Source organism: Pyrgilauda ruficollis, unplaced genomic scaffold (assembly GCF_017590135.1).
Source record: "Pyrgilauda ruficollis isolate IOZ18807 unplaced genomic scaffold, ASM1759013v1 scaffold25, whole genome shotgun sequence".
NCBI classification, from domain to species: domain Eukaryota; kingdom Metazoa; phylum Chordata; class Aves; order Passeriformes; family Passeridae; genus Pyrgilauda; species Pyrgilauda ruficollis.
The window spans coordinates 13,868,874-13,890,232 of NW_024523822.1; the positions used below are offsets into that span (position 1 = coordinate 13,868,874).

General features: G+C 35.4%; 1 protein-coding gene across 3 annotated transcripts in view; it reads right to left on the minus strand.

Moving 5' to 3' along the window:
* CSMD3 (CUB and Sushi multiple domains 3) overlaps positions 1-21,359 on the minus strand; it is a 579,207-nt gene that overhangs the window by 388,896 nt on the left and 168,952 nt on the right. For all 3 annotated transcript variants that reach the window (XM_041470732.1, XM_041470731.1, XM_041470730.1), the window contains exon 5: positions 6,841-7,048. In XM_041470732.1, coding sequence (XP_041326666.1) covers positions 6,841-7,048 — 208 coding nt within the window. The remainder of the gene's footprint in view (positions 1-6,840; positions 7,049-21,359) is intronic.

The following is a 21,359-nucleotide window of genomic DNA, read 5'->3' on the forward strand; positions in this document are numbered from 1 at the left end:
TTGCCTGCCTTGTTTTGAGATTTATGCTATCCTAATATACTTTCCCCCACCATACAGCTCACGCAGCATAAAACTTACGAGTTCAGTCACTGATGTTTCAGTCAAGACAAGAGCAATTTCTCCCTTACTACTCCAGCAATTGCCATCCTGAGACTATAGTGAATGACCGCGTCAAAACAAGTGTTGTATTCCGCTGCAGTAAGCACACTGAAAGTGCTCCCTGTTAAATCATCAAGCCATCTTCCTGCCTCTATTTTATTCCCCAAATCTGTTGTAAGAGACTTCCAATTTTCTTTCTTACTTTTCTTTCTTTTTGTTACACTTTTGAAGTATTCATTAGCAAAATCCCCCAGATCTAGACGATTATTTACCTGGTTTCTACAAAGCAGAGTTACAAATAAGCCACACTGGAAGCACTCTGTCTGTTTCATCAAAGGAGGATTAAAGTGACCCTTGGAAGCACAAAAGCAGTAATCTTTGTCTAAGAGGGATATGGGAAAACCAGAGTGGTGTTCTTGCATATAAAGATTCAAGAGAACTGTTTTTCAATTTGTTTCTGAATGTTGAAAAGACTTTGTGAAATAACATAATCCTATCTCTGTTAAGAATATACATAAAAAGCCCATCCAGTGTATAACTGCTCATTTGATAACTGCTGAATATCTGACTCCAGATGAGAATAACTTCATACATATTAAAAAGTACTATCAGAATAATGAAAACATGTGGCTTCAGAGAAGGCTTACAAATGTTTCCTTTTGCAGGGCTCCTAAACATAGGAAGTGTAAGAAATTAGGAGCAGCTTCAGAAAAGTTTCCTCAAAAGAAGTGCTTTTAACCACCTTTTGCAACAGCAACAACCAAATACTGTCTTCCTGACATTGTGTACATTAATCAAAATAAAATATTTTGATACTGTCACAAGAATGCATTAAATTAAGGATACAGTATAAAAAATATAAAGGAAATAAAAATAACTCTATGAAGTTTCTGCACTTACTGCAAAAGGGGAAAAATTGTAGATCTTTGCTTAGGTACTGTTATTCAACATACAAGTTATTCAACATACAATGTTAATAACATACTTAGGTATGTTATTCAACATACAACCACCTGAGAAAGGAGCAGATCAGGCTTTATTTTGACAATAAAGTTGTTCTATTCCTTGAAGAAACAACATTCCCCTCCCTATGTGCCTCGCTGTTGTCTTCAACTCTTGTGTTTCCTGCTCGCTAACACAGGGGGAAAAAAAGCTTGGTTTTAGCTTGTATCACTTCCTGGTGCAGTTCCCTTTGTGACTGGGTAAATGCCCAAGCCAACACCAGGTAAGGCATGAGTCAGAAATAGAAGTGGGGACATGTTTTTTTTTTTCAAAAGCGGCATCACAGTGGCCATGTAAATTGTTCATTTGTACCACAGTGAGCCAAGGGGACTCTGTGCCTGCACCTGACTTGTCTGATGCAAGTACATGCTGGAATGTAACAGATAGCTTTCTCACTGAGGCTCGACTCTACTATGTAGTTATAAATCACATGTGCCAGATAAGCTTTAGCATTTAGTATTCTAGAGGAAGAAAGGACAAATCATGTCTCTGGTCATGTACATATCCCTGTAAGATGAATGGGACAACTTGAGACTGACAAAGGAAGATCTTCAACCCATGAGCTAGGATTGGCCATATCAGCCAACCTGCTCAGGAGAAAGGTCATACCACTGCCTATCCATAAGGAAGAAAGAGAATGCAGGAGGTGTTTGGACCTCAAACAGATAATTGGTAACAATAAATTCTTGTGTGTTGATTCTGACTGAAAACAATGATTTCTAAATTAGGAAAAAATGGAAAAGCTTTTCCTCCCATGAGGACAGTCAGGAAATTAAGAAGGTTGTCCACATAGATTGTTTATACTGCATGTTTGGATAAAGGCCTGAGTAACCTTGCCTCACCTAAAAGCTCAGTCTGCTTTCAGCAGTAGATTGGACAAATGAGCTCTTGAGTTCCCTTCCATGCAGAACTATCCTGCTTATAAGGTTTTGTCATTCTGTCTCGTTTCCTTACGACCCGGTTATGTGGACACATACATAACATATTGAATTCCAGAATTAAACTCTGGATTTACACCTTGGTTGATTTCTATTTCCATGGATATGACAATTTCTATGAATCACATTCTCCTTTTACTAAGCACTAAATCGAAATGCCACAAAGTAACTTTTATAAGAAGCATAGACTTCAAGGTCAAAGGTCTTCTGTCACCCTTAAGAGACAGATTTTCATCATGTAACTCATGTTTATATTTGTCTATTCTGCCTGCAAAGATTGAGGCACGTTTGTCACTGCACTTTGGACAGAAACCTGAGATATTAATGCAGAAAACCCCAACAAAAGAGGGTACTCACTATGGAAGGGCCTTCTATATCTTCAGAAACACACAAGAACAAATAGTGGAAAATAACACAAGAAAAGCCTCCGCCTCTACTCTTAAACATATGATTTCATATCTTATTCCTCTCTTACATTCAAGTCTTTCTCATGTTTCAGTAAGAATTTGAGAGTACCAGATGTAAAGCCAGTTTCAAAGTCCTTTTCAGATGATGGTCCTATCCAGATAAAATCACACAACAGAACAATGAAAAACATGTCATTAACCTCCACAGTCACTGTAGCAAATTCCCCTCCTAAACACTCATTGTGCCTGAGCCCTACACATTACAGAATGCATTGTGCTTCTTGGAGGTTTCCAAATGACCTCATGGAAATGCCACAGTTGAAATGCTGAATCATCAAGCAAACAATTAAATCACAGAAGCAAACCATAAAGGACTGAAATATTTGGTTTCTATGGAAAGCTTTTGTTTCCAAGAAAGCAAAGAACTTCATTTTTGTTCTCAGTCCTTCAGAAAAAGACAAAACTGATAACACACAACAGGCAGATTATCAAAGGCTCAAGCCAGATAATATTTTTAGCGTTCCTCCTATTCCTGATTTTCTCCTCTCCCTGTTCCACAGTTAAGCATTATCTCTGTTACCTTCTGTTCCTGTTTTAGAAGAAGAAAAGGATTTAGGCACCCCAAAACTTGCAGTGACTTTTTTATTGTTTTTTTGGGTTTTCTTTTGTTTGGTTTTTTATGTTTGTTTTTTGTTTGTCTGTTTGTTTTGTTTTGGTTTTGCAATAAAATCCAATAAAAATTAATTCTATCCACTATCAGTAAACAAGCACTGATAATTACAGGAGGTTTTTATGACTACACTTTGCTTGCTCTATTAATTGAATAAAATTTTCTACCTATTTAGCTACAACCATGACATTCTTCTGAAATAATTTTTCCTATGATAAGCAGTATCAATTCTGCTACAATTATTTAAATTTAAATTCAACCATTATCAGATTACAAACTTTCTCATCCGGGGCTTTTAGCATACTTATTGAAATCATATTACTCATAAACTGTCCTGAGTCCTTCCTCTGAGCATTAAACACAGATTTGAAAACTTTGTACTAGTAAGAAAACAGTAATAATTATCTAAAGCAGTGTCAACAGTCTTAATTACTAAAAAAGAGATTGTTATACTTGTCACTTTCTAATTTTTCAAGAAAATAAATGCTGGGCTTTAGGTGGGATTTTTTTTTCCTCCTATTTTAATCTCTTCTTATGAGAACCTCTGCTTCTTGTCTTGTCTGTTTTGCTTTTTTTCCTTCAACATATTATTATCTTCGTTGGTACTTGTACTATTGAGGTGTGATTTTCATCCCTGTGCTGCCACATTTATGTCAGGCAGACGTTTCCCTCTGTAGCCTTTGATATGAGCATTATTTAATCAAGTACATTAACTGAAAATAAATCTAACCTGTTTGTGCACTGGATAAATAAAGTAACCACTTTGGTAAAAAGATCTGATTGAGAACCTGTTTTATGCGTCTGTTGAAGATTAATTGTCATGACAGTACACTTAATTTTTAAATTCCTTCTAAAGGCTAATTTTTATTGCAACCAAAAGTGACCATATACCTATCTAACATGGATAACTGCATTTTCCACACAAAAAAAACCCCAACCCCAGAAAATACCCTTTTCCCTAACAGATATTATCTGCCTGCTCACCCTCACTTTAATTACCACTAGTTAGCATATTCTTAATTAATAGTTCTTACAGGTTCTGTTTATCATTTGCTCTTTCATAGCACTAGTAAAATGGGATTAAGAGTCAGGAAATGCTAATTAACAACCAAGCCCTCCAAATATGGAGGAAGAACAGCTGTCAACTTGTGTATTGGTTTGGTAAAGCCTGGTTTTTTGGTAGGCAAAAAGGAGTATTTCACTAGATCTTATTTACTTTCAGTTTTTTGTTTTATTGAAAAAAAAAAGTGGAAAATAATTTCCTCAAACAAATAATTTTTCTTCAGTTTCACTTCCAAAACTTAAGAAATTCCATAATTCAACTCAAGCTGGCAAATGTTAGAATAAGCAACACAACAGCAAGAACCCTGAAGGGCATCTACATAATTTTTACTGCTATTTAAATGAAAATGGCCTATCAAGATTTTCTTGACAGAAAAGACTGCCATATCTGAAATATTATAAAAACTGACTGCAAAACTACAGAAGGTTAGCACTTCATAAAGGATTCCAAGTCTTATGGATAACACCAGCCTATCCACTTGATGCATAATCTAGCCCTTATTTCAGTTAGAAATAAAAAGTAGAGATCTTTTTTTACACAGCAGAGATTCAGAAGAAAAGTTTGAGGGTTTTTTTTTTTAAACAAGTAGGTGTAATAGTCATATAAAGCATAAAATTTTCTAAGACAGTATTTTATAATACTCATTATCCAGATCAACCAGTAAGTTTTTAGTTATTTTGAAAACTAGGTAAATATTTTTTTCCAGAATGAAAGATAAAGAACCTGGGTTTAGTTTTGGATTAACTGTTGTCTAAGGGCATATATAATATTACCACTCTAAATCTAATTAACAAATTGCTGTTAATTAAGCTTTCCAAAGCTGTTTTTCCCAACATATGGGGGGATACTTTCCTGTAATTGAACACATCAGTTCTATTTAGGGAATATAAATGACAAGCTAAAAAAATAATATGCTCTCAGTCTGTTTCTCTACATGAGCAATTATTAAATTAGCATTGTAAATTTTCATGTTTTGTAAACACATAATGGGAATTTCCGTATATAAAGTAGTCTTATTATATCATTTGAATACAGCCTTTTATTTATAGAACAAAACATGAAATCATTGTTTGAAGCTCATAAATTAATAAATAAAACACATTCAAGAAAAATCTAATGTACATTTATCTATTCAAGTGATTCATAATGTCTGTATATCATTGGTGTTACCTCATTAATTATTATAAATTATTACTTAAAATTTATTTTAACTGACAGCTAGTTCAAAAGATTTCAGTTTAAGTGCTTGAAAAACTCAATGGCAGTTAAGTAATATTCTAATACAGGTTAATTAACTATGTAGGTGGCAGTATAAATTAACTCAAATTAGAAAACACTATTTGCTAAATCTTAGGCTTTTATTACACTCTGGAGCAGTGTATTAAAAATATTACTTTAAAATATTATAAAAATATTACTTATATGCAACACAGAAACCTAGTCTGATGCTTTTAAAACAATATAATTACCTAACTTTAGATCTTTCCTTAGTATAAAATCAAAGCCATTTTATTTGGTCCCTGTTACATTTGGAGGGGGTTTATACTGATATGAAGAAAACAAGACTCTACTGACCTTAATGTATCTAGCCAACCACTTGTATCACCTGTTGTTCACATACCTCTGTCATACAGAGGCTCCAGAAAGCTTTATAAGCCAGTTAAGACATCAAAATTTTACTGGAGACCATAACTGTGATTTATGGGTTTGTATACAACTCCTTTTCTGTGAATCAACAGCATATTTAAACAAATAAACAAAAGAATTTGTCATATTGACATGTTTCTTGACTAATGTGATGCTCTGTTACCATAAAACTACCAGACCAGAAAGCCACAGAGTGTATATTTAATGTATAAAATTTATTTTTCCTATTTAACGGAATCTGATCTTGAAAGAGGTTATTTACTATTTTATTTCTTGTGCTTGTATTGCAAAATCTACATAACACATCTACACTGAGATTAAGAATTGCATAAGTTTTGCAGACAAGCAAAAATATTGTTCCTACTGCTAAGTCAACAAAAAAAAAAAAAAAACCCAGTCATAAACTCTTGTTAAAGGTGACATATTTAAGTAAAACCAGAGCCAAAAAGTACTGTGACTACTCAGCTAAGGGTGTTTGATCCCATAGATCAGGATGGGTATTTCTAGGTAAGTGTATCACCAACTATACTCACATTATTTAGAAACCATGCATACAGTTGACTGTACAGAAACTCCTCCAGAGACAGCCCATGACCAACAGATGTGACCAATGCTAATTCCTCCTAGCTCTGTGCTGAAAGCCTCCACACCATTCACTTTATGAATCTGTCTGAAGGCTTCACCAATCATCACCAGTACAACAGTCCATTCCATTCAGTTTCTAAATATATGTATTTTTACTATAATAATGGTTAAATGGTTAGACACATAGACAATGAGGTAAATGAGTCTACAGTGCCCTTCATCCTGATGCTACATCTTCGGAATATATTTAAAAACCATTGTACAGCTCCAATTGGAATATCAACATTTATGCCATGATCACAATTATTACTGTGAAGGGTTTTTTTTTTTAGCAAGGCAACATATTCACAAAAGGAAAAGTAACAAAAAGTTGTATTTTCACATTTCGTCATCTTTTTTACCACATTAAAATTGCAATATTTGGCTTACCCTATTGTAGGTGGTTCAGAACCTTCTATTTCCAGGTAATCATATTTTTCTTCCATTTGGAAATCTGTAAATATGAGTGAGATAGTATCACCAGGCTCTGCCACAATTGTCCATGTGCAGTCTGCATTATTATGATATTCATTAGGAAAGTTGGGGCTCGAGATGATTCCACTCGATCCTCTCATAGTTCCTCCACAAGCATCCTCAGCTGTAAAATAAATTAAAAAAAAATTTAAATCATCCCTTAAAAATGTATACTTTCTTGCTGAGAATAGCAAATCATTACTGTTTATGTGAATAACTGCTTAAAACTTTTTAACATGTTTGACTTAGAATGATGCTCCGAAATTAAGGTGTTAAAAAAGTAATTGCTTCAAGTTACCAATTACTTAAGGATGATTATACTTGTGCAAGCACATATTTTTACAATCTACTATTTATTCATAATTATAAATCTTGATTAGCATTGTTTCAGTCAATTTACAGTACCATGTAAAAATGTCACCATTTCTTCTTTTGCTTTAACCAAAAATCTTTTCACGAATCAATTCAAATTTATTCCCTATCATAAACAGTCTGACACGTGAAGTGCAGCAGTCACATTATACTGACAAAAGAAGCATGAGAACCTTACCTATTATATAATAACTGTACTGCCATATTTTATTTTAGTGAGTATCTAGTCATTAGGTTTATTCTTGAGAAACAATTTTCTCATTTTCAAACAGCTGATCCGTTTTTAAACAAAAGCCATTCATGAGTGATTTCTTAATGTCAGATGCAAGATGCTTTCACAATTAAGATGTTTACATCAGTGTAATAAGTTTAAATAGATAAAAAATTTACAATTTTATCATGGGAATACATTTTTCATGCTGTAGGAAACTGTGACCTGTGAAACTATACCAAGCAAACATTGAATATTTACAAAATCAGTTCTAAAAGAACATATTCTAAGATGAAACAATTCTCAAATTACTGATGTACTGTATCTTCTTTCTTAATAGTATATATGTGCCTAATAACTCAAAAATTACTTTTGAGGATCTTATGTTAAAATTATTTCTGTGAGCTAATAAAATTAATTGTAAATTTAGTGCTTTTTCTCTCAAAAATGGAAATATCTTTCAAATAACTTAAATGGAAATACCATATTGCATTACTTATTTAGTTTATTACCCAAATGTTTGAAGCATTGTTTCTGCTCAATTAGAGTGCTAGTATGGATAAAACTGGCCTCAGAGTCTGAAAATCCAGTCAATACTGATGCAAATTGAATGATAAGGATAGGGAAAAAAAAAAAAAAAACAAAACAACTTTAAGGATTATAGGATCCCAGAACAAAAAATTAAAAGAATTCTGACACACATAATGGCTCTCTTCTAACATAAAGAAAAAAATTCATTACTGTTTCTTACAGCAGTTTATGAGTTTAAAATGCCAGGTTTTGTCTTTTAAAAATTCTGCTAAATTATGCCATGGCCAGGTTAAAAAAAAAAAAAAAAAAAAAAAAAAAAAAAAATACAACAACAAAAAAAAACCCCACAACCACAAAGTAAAAGCATATCTTAAATTTATTCTTAATAATTAGGCAAAGCACTTTGAATCCACTCAATATAATAAAACTGAGAATGATAAATATATATAAATAAATAAGAATATAATGTTTTCCTACATTACAGACATGCAGAAAAGCAATTTTAAATTCCTAGTTTACAGTAGCAAACTTTCCTACTTTATTGCAGAATTAATGTTCTGCTGTTCACAAATGAATTATAGAGAAGCATATTTTAGTTCCAAGAAATATAACAAACTGTTTACTAACAATGTTGCTATAGTATACCAAAACTTAAAAAATGAGCGTGGCACTGTTTAAAAATATAAACAATGTAAATGAGTGTGCCATTTATTCTGAGCCACAGCTGTTTAAGAATTTTTCCAAAGTGTGATTTTGCTACCATCAGCAAAATGGTCCATACAAATCATCATGGTTTTTATTCTGATTCATGTAGCAAATTTGCTACCAATACAATTAATATCATCTACATTTAAGTGTTGCATATATAACCAAAAGCACTCTCACATTAGTGTATTGCAAGCATTAAAACAATAAATAACAGAATTACTGTACTGTGATTTTATTTTCCTCTGCCTACAATATAAATTGCTTGGTTCAAGTCTTGCAGTCAGATCCCCATAGGTAAAAGCTCCCATCTGTGAGAAGACTGAAAAGCATTATGCCCATGCAAATGTTTGCTGCCTTAAGCTGTGAAGACAGTGTAAAAAAAGATTTGATCTTCGAGTAAATTGACAAACACTGCTGACAGGATTTCTATCACTAACTTCATAGTGCACAAGACCCTGACAAATAAAAGAAAATGTAGTAATTGTATCTTGTGCAACCTGCTTTTAGCACCCCTATTTCTATCACAATTGAAGCAGCATAATTTCTTAGATGTCAGCTGTGAAATGTTGCAAATAAAAGAATAACTGGTGTGGGAACATTTAGGAAGAGTAACAGTGGCTGATCATCATCAACGTGCAACAAGCCCAGTAAGGAGATGTGAACAAGGAAAAGAGGAAAGATAAGCTTTGCTGTGATTTTGCTACAGATCCAGAATAATCTCTTTCCTTGCATTTCTGTAACTTTCTGAATTACTTCTAAGAAACTACCAAGGTAGGAGTCCTCAAAGATACTTAAGTGCCTAACCCCCTTTTTCTATGGGAAAGACAAGCCTTTTCATGGGATTGTCTTTGCTTAAGGCCCACAGTATACCACTTGGTGGCTAAAGCAGCAGGATGGGGAAAACCAGTATGTGCCTCAAGGACATTTAATCTTGGGGAAAAAATAATCTGTGGTGCAAGTTCTATGTTGCAGGGAGCAAAACAACAGGAATAACATGAACCAATGAAGAGTGAATTTTGTGAGGAGCAAGGACAATGTGGCAGTGACCTGGATCTGGTATTGGCACCCAAACATCAAGTGCTGCTTCTCCTGTCAGAGGCACCCATCCTGATGAATGGATCCCAAATCACGGCCTATTTTTGAACATCTGGAGGGGAGGATGAAGTCCATGAAATGGGAAAACTATATCTGTCTGTGAAAGGATGGAAGGTAGTAGTTAATGAGAATGTATTTATCTGTTTGTTGGTTATCAAGAGGATTTGAGGATGTAATGTTTTATGTGTATGTGCTGCATGCTTCCACACTCAATACACCCTACGATCACTACAGTCAAAATGTAGTAGCTAAACACCAGTAAAGCACCTAAATACCTTGAAAGAACTGTGTGCATCCCTATCCTTTTAATTTCCAGTTACCAAATATGAAGAAAAACATTCACAGAAATTGTAAGACAACGCTTCAGTTAAGACTTGAGAGAGTCTGACATTGTTCAATTACAAATACATAGCTAATACTGTTTTTTTTTTTTTCCAAAATCTACCTTTAAAATTCATATTCCATACATTCAAATTAAATTGCATTGGTCATGTACTGGGAAATGTTATCCAATTACAATCTTGGAAATGTGATATGAAGGCATAAATGCAAAAACTACACTTACTGCCAAGATGTCATTTTTCCAAACATATTTCTCTGATCGTAACCATATGCTGAAAGAGGAAGATTTTTCAATGTGATATGCAAAAGGGGACTTGGCATTAAAAAGCTTTTCAAGGTATTATGAATTCAAATTAAGATCTCTGTTTGAATATGCATAAGGGCTCTTGTGCAGAGGGAGTATCACTGGTATCATGATGAGTGATGATTATGAAAGTAATGTTTTGGGGGTTTGGTTTCTGTTTTTCTTTTTGTGGGCATAGATTGTTTCTATTTATGTTCATAGATACCAGCAGGTTATTTTATCTCTCTTTTTTCCTTTTACAATCTTATGATTAAATGCTCATTAAAAAGAAGAAAAAAAAGTGAAATGTGTACAAGTTCAAATAATCTCCGGTGAAATCTCATTTTGTAAAATTGTATCTTTTTTTTTCTTCCTGGTTTGCTGTTCATTGTTCATTTTTCATAAAAATTTTTGAAAATATATTTCTCTAGTTATGTCTTATTTAATTTTCTGCTTATTCTTGTAGCTTTCAGTGATATTCACAATAATGTTACATAAATATTGAACTATAAATTTCAGTAAAATGGATGATCAAAGAAAGGCAGTGTCATCAGTGATTTATATGACATGCAAATTTGTGGCTTTCATTGAGAATTCAATGAGATTGCATGGTAGATCAAGCTTTAATCTGGTACACAATGTATCACATCATCTTATCTATCTCGATATTTATAGCAAACTAAACACTTAAATTTTCCACACATCCTGTACCGCCTTCACAAAAAAAAAAAAAAAAAACCCCAAAAAAACCCAGCTTTGATTTAGTTTCTTATTCTAATTCATTAAATTAGAATTTCTTATTCATTGGCTGTGCTACAATCAGCAGAATAGAAACTATGCAGGCTGAAGTGAGAAGCACATTAAAAAGTTAAACTCAGTTTTCAAGTCTATAGTATTATAGTCTGATTATGGAACTCGCTAATGAGCACAGTAATAGATCACATAGGCACAAAAATATCTTTAGGAAGCTCTATAGGCAATGCCAGTTCCCTCTGCTTCCTCCTTTGCACAAACAACACCTACTGCTTTTGTTTCCTGCCCACTTTTCTTGGAGAGTCTGTATATGTCTATCGCAGAACTCCAGCAGTGCCAACTGTTTTGCTGAGGCTCTGTGATTTTAATAATGTCATTGATCCCTGATCACACGTAAAATTGCAACTCTTGGGCTTCCCGTGCCACATTTGCTTGTGTACAAACACTTGAGAGCTGTTTCTGGTCACCCCACTTCATCAAAAAGAGTGCAAGAAAATCCCTCATCAGTCTGTTCTGTGTGTACTCTGTCTGATCCTCTGCTCCTCAATAAACCTTCAAGCTTTGGTAATCAACCACAAAAAACCTAATGGACCTGGGTCAAAGACCTTCTTATTAGGTTAGCAAGATCTTGCTCTGCTAAATAGAAACTAGCTCTTCAATTTAGTCTCAATAATGTAATGTTTAGAGTCAGAGATTAAAAGAATGGATCTGTACAGTATAGAGATCAGTGTCTGTAGTATAATGTATATTACATTTATTTTATATGATATTCTAGAAACTCCAAAATATAATGCAAGATAGATATATAAATATATAACATCTGAGAAACATTTATACGTTGACTTTTTCTACAAATCTATAGTAATGAAAATATTTCAGCCTTTCCTCATAATTTATGCACAAATAATAACCTTACAGATTTCAGAAATCGAAATATAAAGATTGCAAAACCTCCATCAAATGAAAATCTTTCAGAATAGCTTCGCAGAAAATTTTTCCTCTTTTTTTTTGATTTGTGTAAAGTTCATCCAGCTCTTGAGTAGAGGGACATAAAACAGTTCTTGAGGACAAATGGAAGTCTTATTTTATGTGTTGATTTGTAAAACTCACAGATTTTAAATTCCAGATAAACCCAGTGATGACTATAAATTGACATGATTCACATCCTCAGATCTCTCACTTTGCACTTTTGTGCTCTATACCAGTAAAATTTATACAGATTTGACAGCCAGAAAAAAAAATAAAAATCAAATAATGCATCTGTAGCTAAAGAGGTGAGGAGTTTAAAGTGCTTGAACATAGGTTAAACGGAATAAATTGCCTTCCCACCTACCACCACTGAGATAGAACCACAAAAACTACCTATGCCAGGGGAAAACACTACAATACCCACACAGCCGGAGCCTGCCTGGAGGCCGGGACTGGGCAACGCGGGGTGACCCGTGAGGAAGGCGGCCGTGCACTGCCCCGGCCGGCACAGCCCCAGGGGCGCCGCGGCCTGGCCGCGCTGAGGGCAGCGGGCACCGAGGGCACCGAGGGCGGCAGGGGAGGGTCAGCCGGGCACCAAGGGCGGCAGGGGAGGGCCAGCCGGGCACCAAGGGCAACAAGGGCGGCAGCAGAGGAACAGCCGGGCACCAAGGGCAGCAGGGGAGGCAGAGAGAGGCAGCAAGGGCACCAAGTGCAGCAGGGGAGGCACAGGGGAGGCACAGGGGGGGCCGGGCGGGCACGAAGGACAGCAGGGGAGACACAGCCACGCACCAAGGGCAGCAGGGGAGGCACAGTGGGGCACCAAGGGCACCAAGGGCAGCGGGGGAGGACACGATTCGGTGAGGACACAGCGAAGGATGAGGGGCAAAGGGGAGCTGTGGGCGCTGTCCCCTCGCCGCCGGTCGATGGCCGGAGGAAGGTGAGGTACTGGAGGAGGAGGGGAAGGGACAGATAGAGCCCAGGTGAAGGCAGAGGAAATCTGTTCTCTAAGTGCTCTAACATCTTGTCTTTTTAAATTCTGAATAAGTAACTAAATGTTTATGTTACTTGGCAGTACATTAAAGTTCAGTGATGTCCTCAGAGTTGTCCCTTTTTTTCTCCAAGGGAATGTCATGTTATGGATGTGATTTAGGTGAGTTGGACTCTTCTGCACTGCTAAGAAAAGTGACTGTTTTCTAGTAAATGGTGCACAGAGGTGTCATTTTTTGTTGTTTATTCTATAAAGAAGGAAGAAAACATTTAAAAACAAGTACAGTCTTGGCACATAAAGCCAATAGTTTGTCTTTTTTACAAAAACAAAACAAAACACAAAGAAAAACCAAACCAAAACAAACAAACCCAAACCAAAACAAAAAAAAAAAAAAACCCAAATGATGTGGTGTCCTGAACTCTTCCCTATACATTTGGTTGAAAATGTACCTAGATTTTTTTTTTATTATTTCTTTTTTAGTAAGCTAGGACTTGAAATCGATGGATTAACTCACAAGATATTTTTAACAAAAATAAGGCATCTGTATGTCAGTTAACCATGCCTTTACTGCTGTCTTCCAACAAAAAAAAAAAAAAAAACAAAACAAAAACAAAAACAAAAAAAAAAAACCAAAATACCTAGGAGTAAATAACACAAACAAAATCAAAAATTTGGACAGGCCTTGTATGAATATAAGCACAACACAAAAATACATAAAGATTTGTTGATGATCAAACTGTTTCCTACAACTGTTTTGTGAAACAATAAAGCTTAGGAGCTCTGCAGCGTTAAGATACTCATTTAGATTTCATGGTTCTCAACCCTGATATTTACTGTGTGAGTTGCTGAGAGGCAGAAGACAGAAGAGTAAATTCATTAAAAATGGAATACAGAGGAAAGCAGAAATTACTTTAATTGATTGCTTCATCAAAGAAAAGGAAAAAAAAAATACCTAGGAGTAAATACACCAATTCATCAACTTGAAATTCAACTATTTTTTCTTTCTCATTATTTTTAATATCTACAAGGAAGAATGGTTTTTACTACAATTTATAAATGCAGTTTTGTTTTTAAAATTTGTCTTGTCTTTAAACCAAACATGACAAATGTGAAAGATAATAAGTAACATGATACTTGAGATTTTAGAAATTACTAGGAATCTTGTGGATTTTGTTGGGGTTTTTTTATTTCTTGAGAGAAACTGCATCAAAGTATGAACTTGGCAATAGCTGATTTTTACACTTGGTTTTGCAGTTTTGCCTCTGAACCACAGAAAATATAATTAAACTATTGTAATTTAAAAACAAATATTTATGGCAATGTTGTGTTTTAACCCAGCTGACAACAAAGCATCAGACATCCACTCACTCCAAACGAGTAACTGAGTATTTGAGGTGGCACTTGTTTTATTTATCTGTTGATATTTTTTACTGTATAAAAGATGTTTGTTTCTGTTCTGTGAAAATCACATGGTGGTAGGGTCAGGAAGAAGGCTGAATCCTAACCAGAGCACCCAGTGTCATCTGACAGACAGTGCCTGAAGAGAGGAAGAGTTGTGCTTCCTTTGGGATCAGTTTACACCTCTTAGTTTGAAGGACCTTCTCGGGAGGAGTGTAGGAGGCAGGATGTGAAAGCCACCAAGAGAAAAGCTTGCACAAGTGAAGATTGTACTGGGTTAATGTGGCAAAGTTTTGGTATCAGGGGGCTGAAGGAGTGGCCTCTGTAGACATCAGGAGCTGTCCCCGTGGAGCCAGTTCAGGATGCTCCGAGATGGAGTTCCACCACTGAGTAAAGCTGAGGCAGTTAGCAATATTGGTGGTGCCTCTGTGGTAACGTATTCAAGAAAAGGGAAAAATGCTGTGCAGCAGCAGAGAGAGAGAGCGGGAGGTGTAAGAAAAATGAGAGATGCAAACCTGAAAACACCCAAGTCCAGTGAAGAAGAAGAAGAAGAAGGTATTATAGATTACAAGTGCAAAAGTTCCCCTGTAGCTCGTGAAGAAGACCATGGTGATGCAGTTTATGTCCTGGGAGCTTATGTTTGCCTGGAGAGGCTGTGGAACTTACAGCCTTGGAAATTTTCAAAAGCTTATGAGCTGCATAAGACCCAGAGAAGATATAACTGCCTTTAAAGTCAGACTTGAGAGGTCTGTTAGATTTGATAACCTCTTGTAGCCCCTATAAAAGCAGATGAGCCCCCATCAAAAGCAAGAATGATGAGCAGGATTCCATGATATCAGAAGGCTAATTAATTACTTTATTATACTATATTATTCTATACGATATTACACTGTATTACACTACATCTAAACTGAAACTGAACAAGAACTCAACTGAGCAAAATCTCGTGACTGTCTCCTGACTGATCATCAGGACACAGTTTGCAGAGATTGGTCAAGAAAACAAAACACTCACACCAGAATCCAATTACTAAATCCTTTCAGGTAAGCAATCTTCCATAATGCATTCCACCTGTGCACAAACTCAGGAGCAGCAAATGAGATAAGAGTTGTTTTGATCATTCTCTTCTCTGCTTCTCTCACTGTTTCTCTCAGGTTCAGAGAATGTGAATCCCACAGGTCCCCAAATAAGTTCTCCTTATCATTCAATATAGTTCTCCTATGATAGCTTCGAGATAGAAAAATAACAAATTGAAAAACTAAAACAGTGAAGAACTTGTATTGTTTGAATTCACTTAATATTTTTTAAATTTTCCTGCACATAATCTAGTAAAACACGTAGATCAGGGGTGAAAAGATCAGGAGGAAAAGAATACTTTCTTTGTTTTATTTTCAACTCTCTTAACTTCATTAAAAGTTGTAATTTTTTTTCCCTCAGTACAGGTGCACTATTTTAAGTTTTGCACCATTCAATGGAGAATGGATTTCAATGCATACATCTTCAGTTATTTTTATCTTAGCTTTAAAAATGTTGGAATGAGACCACTTCAGTGTCTAAACCATCACAGAAGATTTCATACTAATTTTCTGTTTTACATTCAGTATAGGGCTTTAGAGGCATAAGAGGTTATCATAACTATCATTGTCTAGTCCTTTGAACCTTCTGGCCTATCGACAACTGGATTACAAGGATCATGGAGCTTAAAATAATTTAATTTTATGAACTGAAGAAAAATGAAAATGTTCATCAAAATGTCTTCCTAAAATGTGCAATTCCATATGCTCATTTTTATAAAAACAGGCTGTATTCTTACCCAGCACTGTGGCAAATAAGAACAATTTCTGTGGCATATTTGTCCTCTCTTTACTTCTGTAAAGTTACATTTCTACAAGAATTTGTGTTTTACTGCATCACAAAATACCCTAATGATGGCAAAATATTTTCAAGATTCCAGAGTCAAGATTTCTATAGTTGCTTAATTATACAGAGACTTTAGAATTCAGCACTCCTGAATGTGAACTGTGACTACTGCTTCACCAGAAGAGAGAAGCAGGACTTAACCTCTTCTGAAGACATTTTCTCAGCCAATTTATGACTGCTTTGGCAGCTCTGTTACCTTATTTGCCAAAATTTATCAAACTTAAATTAAATCTGCCTGCATTTGAAAAGTTCACAGAGACATTCAAATTTGGAAAACTAAAATCAGAACTGGAAGGAAAAGATTTTTACACCACAGAAGCATTTAGAAATAGGAGTTTCAGTGTTCTGCTTGAGTGATGAACAAAGTTTTTCAAGTAGAAGTTGAATATGCCTTCTTCACTTTAGCCAGTAACACTCTCATAGACAAACTGATAAAGTATGGGATAGATGATGAGTCTGTGATATGTGTTGAAAACTGACTGAAGAGTTGGGAGGTAAAATGCATGCAGGGTGGTGAAGTGCAAGAAGCAGCATAAAGTCCGTCCAGAGACCAGTTTTCTCACACCTGGAGTACTGAATTCCATTATGGCTCCCCAGTATGAGAAACATGGACAGAGAGAGTCCCACAAAGAGTCACAAATTATTGAGGGACTGGAACTGCAGGCATACTAGGGAATCTCAGAGTGCATGCTCAGCCTGAGGTAGAGAAGGTTCAAGGGGAATCATCAGTGCTTATAAATACTTGACAGGGAAGTAAAGAAGATGGAGACAGACTCTTCTCAATGGTACCCTGAGAAATAATGAGAAAATTTGGCATAAATTGAAATAGAAGTAATACCATTCAAACATATTTTTGTCCTCACTGTAAGGTTGATTGAACATTCAAACAAGTTGTTCAGAGAGGCTGTGGGGTCTGTATCCCGAGATACTCAACTGGACATGGCTCTGATCACCCCACTCCAGGTGGCCTTGCTCTCTCAATGGGGGGACTTGAACTAGATTATATTCAGAGGTGCCTTCCAGCCTCAGATACTGTCTGTGTGATTCTGGGAATATTGTGCCCTCTCCTAGGTCAAGAACTGAGTACATGCAGACTGTGGAAAACCATGGAAACCAGGATACTGTAAACACAAATTGAGTGTCATGAGTCTTGACATTAGCCACAGATCAACAACTGTGCATAACATGGGTGGTTGTGGACTGATCTGATTTCCTACTAAGATCTTTACCTGCAGAGATGTGATAGAAATGTGTTAATTCACCCATACAAAATTGCATAGAAGCAAAGTGCCCACAGTGGAACTGCTGTGTGTTGAAGCCCAGCCACTGCATGAACACCAGCACTGAGAAGTGGCTGGAAGGAGCACTGACTTTTGTGGATGTAGCCAACATCTACCCTGGAGTGGTGATCACAATGTACATCAGTGTGAGTAAGGTAAAAGCTTTACTCTGACACACCTATTTCTTCTGATCTTCTACCTAAAAGACTGATCTCTGGCAAGTACATTTTTTGGTATTCCTTTCCTCCCATGACAAATTTCACAGTGAATATATAGACACATACACATATACACATACACATAGATGTTTTTTAATATTTGTGCTTTTTTGTCCCTTCAGCATTAATCAAAAAAGTTATACAGAACAGTTCTTTTAAAAAGCCTTGCATTTAGACCCATTAAGTCCTTCTTTCTTCACACATCATTGAGTCAACAGGTAGTCATGGCATCTTTGGAACCATTCTGGTTTATTATAGAAATCCAAAGCATTGAAGATGTGTGCTAAAATTTGTTATAGATTTTTTTTCCTAGAAAATCGTAATGCATGTCTAATAGTCAACTTAAAATCTCAGGATGGTGTCCATTTTACTACTTCAGATTTAAAATGTGATTCAAATCATAGTCCAAATGTTCATCCTTTATTTTCATTATCTTGGTCTCAGCTTTTGAAAACTTCAGAGATTCAATTGGCAGGACTTAAAACATATGCAAAAACTTGTAATAATGACTTTGTGAAAAAAGCAATGATAGCAGAACTGGGCTAATAATAGATTTAAAAAACCCCATGCATCTTTCTAGTACTGTTTTCAAATAAGGATGTCGCAATACGCTTGTTGATATTAAGATTCACAGCACTCTGTATGAATACAGCTGTTACAGACACTTCCAAAATGAAACATAACTGAATTGAAGAAAGGTATCTAGAGAGGCAGCAGTCTCACAATTAAAACTCTGAGGTCCCTGATGACAGACCTCGTAGTAGACCACCTTGCTGAAATCAGAATTCTGAATTCTGAAAAAGGTTCTCTTTATTGCCATATTCATCCTTTATTCCCCTATTAACCCTCTAGCAGGATATAGAATCAAGTAATTGTTTTAGTTGGAAGGGGCCTTAATCATCATCTTTTGCAACCCCTCCACCACTGGCAGGGACGCCTCCAAAATACAAGACATGGAAGAATTTTGTTTTATAAATTCTTGTGAAGTGCACTTTATCTTATTAAGTTTAAACTTTGCCAGGGTTTGAAAAAAAAAGCTGAATACATAGAATACATATGGTTGTTGTCAAACTGCTCTCCTGATAAAGGCAATTAAAATCAGTGTCCTGATATTATTTGTGATAAATATTTATTGGTAGCATGTTGAAAATGAAATATATTACAATGGAATCATGCTATCTGAGTGCCTAGATGAAATAAATATCAAAAGGGAATCAGTATGAACATCTCATCTCAATATAAGTAACTTCATACTCTGACTGCTGCATCTTGAGCTGAGGTCTATTATGAGCATAAATTAAAGTGCACTAATCAAGATATAATTATTTGTTCCCCTTGACCTCCAAACTAAATGCACTAGAATGGTGTAGCCAATGCAACAGCATAACAAGTAGTACCTAAGCATTTTTGTGATGTTGTATCACCACAGAAAAACACAATACACAAGGGACTTTGAGAAGTATGGGAGTGATTCACCAAAGGGACAAGGATGTTTTTAGATGCTCATAGGAGACATCCCTATAAAAAACCTGCAAGGTAGGATAAGCACCAGTAACTACTAACTGTTGTCCTGTCCATTATATGAGAATGCCTGTCAAGGATATGTTTTCAAAACCCAACGCCCTGATAAATGCATGTGAACATACTTATATGCATTCACTTGTAACACTTCTCATCCCATACTTGGTAGATCACATTGTTTATGAAGATGGTGCACTGTTACGTGTACTGATGGATTGATTTGCAATTCCATCTGGAGCAATGGCATTACACAGGATTTACTAAAGCAATATTTTTACTCAGTAAAGTATTTAGAGATAACATAAGGAAAAAATCTGAATTCAGCAGAGTAAATTTCTGTCAAAAGAATTTTAAAACATTAATTCTAAAATGAGTTGGCTTTTAATGTCATGCTGACACAAGGCAAATACTGCTTAAGTGTCTGGGCACCTTTAGTGAAGTAACAGCAAAGAAAATCAACAAGAAAATACAAATTTGCTGAGGAACCTCATGCAATTAATTGGGTGCAAAATTATTTGCATCAAGTGACAATTCTCAAAGCACACAATGTAATAATACAGTAATAAAATGCATAATGTGCTATTTTCATAATCATGACAGTGTAACAGTTAGAATAAAAGAAAAACACATTGCTTGAATTATAGCATAGACTACCTGAAAGTTAAATAATTCAACAACAGCATAAATTATTGTCATATAAATGAAACATTATGCTTAGAAGAACACAGCACATATGATTACTTGTATAGCAAAATGCAAAAGAAGCCCTAAGCTGCACTGTTGATGCTGAATTGACTATACAACACTCAGTATTTCAGTTGTCTTCTTCCTTCTCCAGCACCTCCTGAATCTATAGCTGAGCTTTTAGCAAATTTAGCAGTAGTGACACATTCTGAAAAACACTGCTAAAATTTTAAAGAAAATAGGCAACTAGATAGATGTAAATTACTAATCCCTTTGCCGAATTCACACACTGGAGAGCAAATGCAATCATATTCTTAGACAATGAAAATTCAGAGAAGGGAAAGGACTAGAAAGAAAATGTTTTTGTTACAGCTGACCATCATAGAAAATAAAAATTTTCACCTTATTTTTTTCTTTGCTTGTTTTCGAAGGGTTAAATAAGAGTCTGAAGATAGCTAAGTAATTTTCTTACTTTAGATTTTAAATACTAAAAAAACCCTTGACACTTGTGACTCTATTAATTACTTTTTTCATATATTCTGAACTGATGTGGTTTCTACAAGTGATTGTATTTCTCTGTATCTACAATAATCTCTGCTAAATGTGGATCAATCTCAGAATCATAAGAGTGTTTGAGTTTGAAGAGATCTTAAAGATAATCTAGTTCCAACCCCCCTACCACAGGCAGGGACATCTTCCAACCTGGGCTTATACACCTCGAGGGATGGGACATCCACAACTTCTCTGGGTAACCTGTTGCAGTGCCTCACCACTCTCATGGTAAAGAATTTCTTCCTAAAACCTCATCTAAGCCTACCTTCCTTCAGTTTAATGCCATCCCCTATTGTCCTACCACTACACTCTCTTGTGGAAAGCCTCTCTCTAGCTTTCTTTTAGTATTCTCCTTCTAGGTACTGAGGACCTACAAAAATTACTACTATTTTTGAAGCCATGTTCTGTTTACTTCCTACTCTACTCTCTAATGCAGAAATTCCCTATACTTCTGCAGAAATTATTAAAAATTAAGATAATAAAATTACACTTTTGAAATATTAAAACTTGTAGAAAAATCAAAAATACAGTTCTCAGCCTATGGTATACAATTTCAAAAATATTATTAAAGCAAATTACCTCAAAAATGATATCACAAGACCATAGATAC